The sequence below is a fragment of the Solanum dulcamara genome, chromosome 7 (assembly GCF_947179165.1).
Source record: "Solanum dulcamara chromosome 7, daSolDulc1.2, whole genome shotgun sequence".
Classification (NCBI taxonomy): Eukaryota; Viridiplantae; Streptophyta; class Magnoliopsida; order Solanales; family Solanaceae; genus Solanum; species Solanum dulcamara.
Window position 1 is genome coordinate 13,703,087 of NC_077243.1, and position 4,511 is coordinate 13,707,597.

Consider the following 4,511-nt stretch of genomic DNA (forward strand, 5'->3'; position numbering starts at 1 on the left):
TCACTATATTATAAATTTGCCTATCCTTGGGTTGAGTCCTTTGAGTTGATTGATGAGATTGAGGTAAGTATTGTTGATTGTTCCTCCTTTCTGCCATTTTACATACTCGTACATTTCATATACCGATGTCTTTTGACATTCATCGTTTCATGATGCATATACAGGTACTAAAGATCATGAACAGACACTCCGTTGAAGATTTACTTCTTTCCTGAGAGTGGTGAGACCTTCTTGCTGTTCGGAGGAATCATATTTATTTCAGTGATTTCTTTTGGCTAGCCATGAACTTGTCATTGACACCATCTGAATAGTGATAGAAGCTTCATAGACAAATATATAATAGTGTCGAGTTGATGTTTTAGATTTCAAAACTATCTCTTATGATATGAAGTTGATTTGAGATTTATTTTAAATACAATATCCTTCTCAAAATGTTGATTCGGTTAGCGCACTTAAATGTCTTTTAAAGTCATTTTAAGACTTCCGCTGAGTGATTGAATGTGTGATTGAACCAAGTAATTTACTTGGACCAGCAATGATCTTCAAATGCTGATCACGCTTAAAATATCCTCCGGAGGATAAGAATATACATAAATTGGTACAGAGAAAATAATACATTTAACATTCATATTAAAGTCCATTTGATCTACAACAACATAACTATATTATCTTGATGTGGCACATATCCACATAATTAAAGACCATTCGTAGCCTAATTTGATGCTGCATCAATCCTCAGTGACTTTAATTTAATGATCTCCCTGTCCAAAAAAAATCAAAAAGAAGATACATTGAAATGATTAAGTTTTCCTCATTTAGTACTTTTTCTTTTCTTTTGCTTATTTTTTTAAAGGTTCCTCCATTTTATTTTATGTGAGTCTATTGAATGATACAAGCTGTGTGAAATTTGTCATGGAGTATTTATTTTAATAGAAACAAGAAAAAAAAATTAAAAAAAAAGAAGGGAAAGCTAGAAATTCACCTTCTTGAGGGTGATGAAATCCACAAGTTTGTTTTTGGGTTTTCCATCTGGAGATTGAGACTTGTGGTGGAAATATGAAGATCCATATTTCTTGATGAGTTTTTCCCTAACAAATTTGTTATAAATAAAAGCAGCACCTCTGAACTGGGGCAGAACCAACCATGCTATCATTCCCAATTTCACCTCATACCAAATTGGTATCCTACCAATGAATCATGCACCCAAATTAACATTCACAATTCATCTACTATATAAAGTTCACTAAAAATACAATTTACGTAACACACATTTCGTCGCATTTCTATAATTAAGAATAACTTAATTTTAAAATTATCTTTCACCCTTAATAAAATTTATTAATTTGTGAGTTATCACATAAATTAAGACATATGTAATATTGTAATGGGAGGAGGAATTGAAGGAAGATGAGGTTAATTAATTACCATTGTAGAATGGGTTGAAGGAGCATCTCCATGAGAGTAAGAAAAGAGTAGAGAATCCAATAAGCAAGCCATTGTTCATCATCCAACTTTGATGTGCTCTCTATAGCTACTACGGATGCATATCTACACAATAACCAAAATAATTAAGAAATTAATGAAGACTACCACAGAGCATATCTTTAATAAGTGAAGCACTTACAGAGGATAGAGTAACATCACCACTGGCCTGCATGTTTAGTAAAAAAAAAAAAATAGATTGTCATATATATGTTTAAAGAAATGAAAAAGGGTTAGTTAATTAATTAATTAATTAATTAGTACCCGGCAAGAGCATGGAGATGAGTAAGCAAAGCCCAGAATTTGCTCATGATTACTAATTACTTAAAAACTATGGTCTTTAATTTATACCAATTGACAAAAGATTGGATTTTGGATTGGCAATAATTGACTTGATGGTGAAAACTTATTTATAGTCACAAAAATATCAAAAGATTCGATCTGCCCTTAGACGTGGCGTTCTAGGTTTTCCACCGACCGACTCCATTTATAACTTTATGTACCGACACTATCTAAGTTTTATTAAACCAAATAGTAAATTAATTAAACAAAGGTAAAGTTACAGGACCATTAAGTAATTAACTTAGCTTGGAGGGAAAATGTACGGTAAACTTACAGGTATTGGTTTTTTTTTTTTAATACAAATATAAAATCTACGGAAAAGTACTGAATTTTATTACAATATGTAGAATGTTTTAAATATATTATATATAAAAAATATAGTTATAAAAAAAAGATATAGGTGTCATTTGGCTTTAGTTTCCAAATATTTTTGGCAAGTTATTTTTGGGGTGAAGTTTCACCATACGTTTGGCTACAAATTTTTTCATGTTTTGGTGAAGTTTTAAATAATATTATTTTGTACTTGTAAATTTTAAAAATTCTTAAAAATACTCATAAATTTATGTTATCATTTTATAATGAATATATTTCGTTAAAAAAATACCTTATAGCATAATCGATAACAATCAACAACAACAAAATAACAATATGGGCAAGAGCAATACATTAATCGAATTTAAAAAAAATGGTTTTTTCTCAATCTTATCACTCAAACTATTCTTTTTCGGTGGAGGTAATAACAAACTATTCTTTTATAAAATCTTTCCACATTGTACGAACAATCTCTTCTAGATAAATTTTTATTTCTAGATCAGATGACCGAGAAGACGAAGTAATGGAGTAAGTTGGTAGATAAATATTTAGTTAAAATTAATAAATAATGATATTTTTATAAAATATAAAAATTTGGGATAATTTCTTTTAATTTTTAAAACTTCTCAAGTTTCCAATTCTAATTTTTTTTCTAGTACTTGAGAACTTGAAATTTTTGTCAAATAATAACAAATTATATGAATAAACAATAATTCCCAAATAAATTTTAAATTGTTTTCAAAAATTATTTGGGGTCAAACGGTTACATATTCTTTTTAAACGGATAAAAAATTAAAAGTAATAATGAATTTAAACTTTTTCGGGGGAAGAGAAGCCACCCACGTGATCATGTTATCGATGAAGGGGTCGGTGACAGGTTCCATTTCATATATCTCTCTGACCAAGTTTTAATTTGTTATGACAAATGCTGAATATTATAATTCTACGTATATCCTTATTCTTTCGTTTTATATTATTTAATTCATGTTAATTTGGTATACTTTTGGTGAAAATATATTGAACAAAACAAAAAGCTTCCATCAACATCTATTTTGAATAGTAAACAATTCAATTATTATATATACTAGAAAATATTCTGATAATTCAATTATTTTAGAATGGAGGAAGTACTTTAAGTTGTTGACAATACTATATTTTTTTTTGTAATTTTAAAATATATAATATACAAAAAATGAAAAAGCATGACAAATAAATTAAAACAGAGAAACAGTAAGTATAAATAAAGGAAATTGAAGTAAAATAGCAAATTGATCTATTGAGCGACTTGTGACGACCCGCCACATTATCATGCCACATAAGCGCCACGTAAGTGCCACATGGCATAAAGTTGCTCATGTGAAAGGCTTACATAGAAAAAAGACTTGTCTTAATGGATGATTCAAGAGAAATATAGATATTTTTCATAGAAGATTATAAAATTGCATAGAAGATCCCTAGAATGTTCTAGGCATGTAGACATTTCTAGAGAAAGGACCTTAATGTAAATATATAGGGACTTATGTAAAAATTATTATTTATATTTTAACCATTAGATGAGTAGTATAAATAGAGGGGCATCCATTTGTAAATTCATCAACCAAAAATCAAGCAAAAATAAAAGTTCTCTACAATACAATTTTTTCTAGCAATCCTCTTGTGTTCTCTCTTTCATTCTCTTAGCGATTCCTAGAGTCTTAGGCTGACTTGACATAGAAAGATCGTGAGCAAGTTGTCAAGTACAACACATACGCTTAGTGAAAGACTAAGGATATGACAATGTGGTATCAGAGCGAGGTTACAACTAAGGAAATAACAAACGATGAAGAAATCAACGCTACTAACACCCAAGTCAATGTCATCTAGGATGCCACCAGCAAGAATGGCTACAAAAAAAGAGGAATGTCGCCAACAAGAACTAAGAGGTGCCGCCCGTGGTTGAGCCAAATGAAAGGCTTACATCCCAAGAACCTTCTACCACTGAGGCGAGCGAGGATGATGTGGAGGTCCTTCTTGAGGTCGTCTCGCTTGGTAGAGAGTAGGTAACAAAGGTTAATGTGGGGATGGATGCAGGCGAGATATTTAGCCAAAGCTTGGGGAAGGTAGAGGGCACACTAAGAGTTCTTGGGGGACATACTCTCGAAGAGATCGCAAGCATCCGAAATGACTTGGATGGGCGTACAGAGACTGAGATAGAGATGAGACAGACCATCACAACCTGTTATAACCCGTATATTTTTTATTTATTTTTTTACATTAGGACATTTTGAGGATAACGGTAAGCAAGGCTATGTTTGATTTTGTTAGATACAAAATTCTTATGACTAAATTGGGATTTGGAAATATTGAAAAAGTTGAAGGGTAAAATTGGAATTTCA

The 4,511-nt window shown here is 30.8% G+C and overlaps 1 protein-coding gene across 1 annotated transcript; it reads right to left on the reverse strand.

Annotated features, from left to right (window-relative positions):
- Nucleotides 1-599: 599 nt before the first annotated feature.
- Nucleotides 600-1,958, reverse strand: LOC129895444 (HVA22-like protein e). Its single transcript, XM_055971163.1, has 5 exons — nt 1,747-1,958; nt 1,625-1,651; nt 1,426-1,548; nt 983-1,184; nt 600-761 (listed from the first exon to the last, which is right to left on the reverse strand). The coding sequence occupies exons 1-5, from the start codon at nt 1,791-1,793 to the stop codon at nt 750-752; spliced, it is 411 nt and encodes a 136-aa protein (XP_055827138.1). The 5' UTR covers nt 1,794-1,958; the 3' UTR covers nt 600-749.
- Between the last annotated feature and the right edge of the window lie 2,553 nt (nt 1,959-4,511).

What these genes read in the sequence shown, in the direction of transcription:
- LOC129895444 (XM_055971163.1), bottom strand. Translation starts at nt 1,793, where the DNA reads ATGAGCAAATTCTGGGCTTTGCTTACTCATCTCCATGCTCTTGCCGG. An exon ending in CATCTCCATGCTCTTGCCGG is followed by an intron (nt 1,652 to 1,746) that starts GTACTAATTAAT and finishes CTAAACATGCAG; the next exon opens with GCCAGTGGTGATGTTACTCT. An exon ending in CTTCAACCCATTCTACAATG is followed by an intron (nt 1,185 to 1,425) that starts GTAATTAATTAA and finishes ATTCATTGGTAG; the next exon opens with GATACCAATTTGGTATGAGG.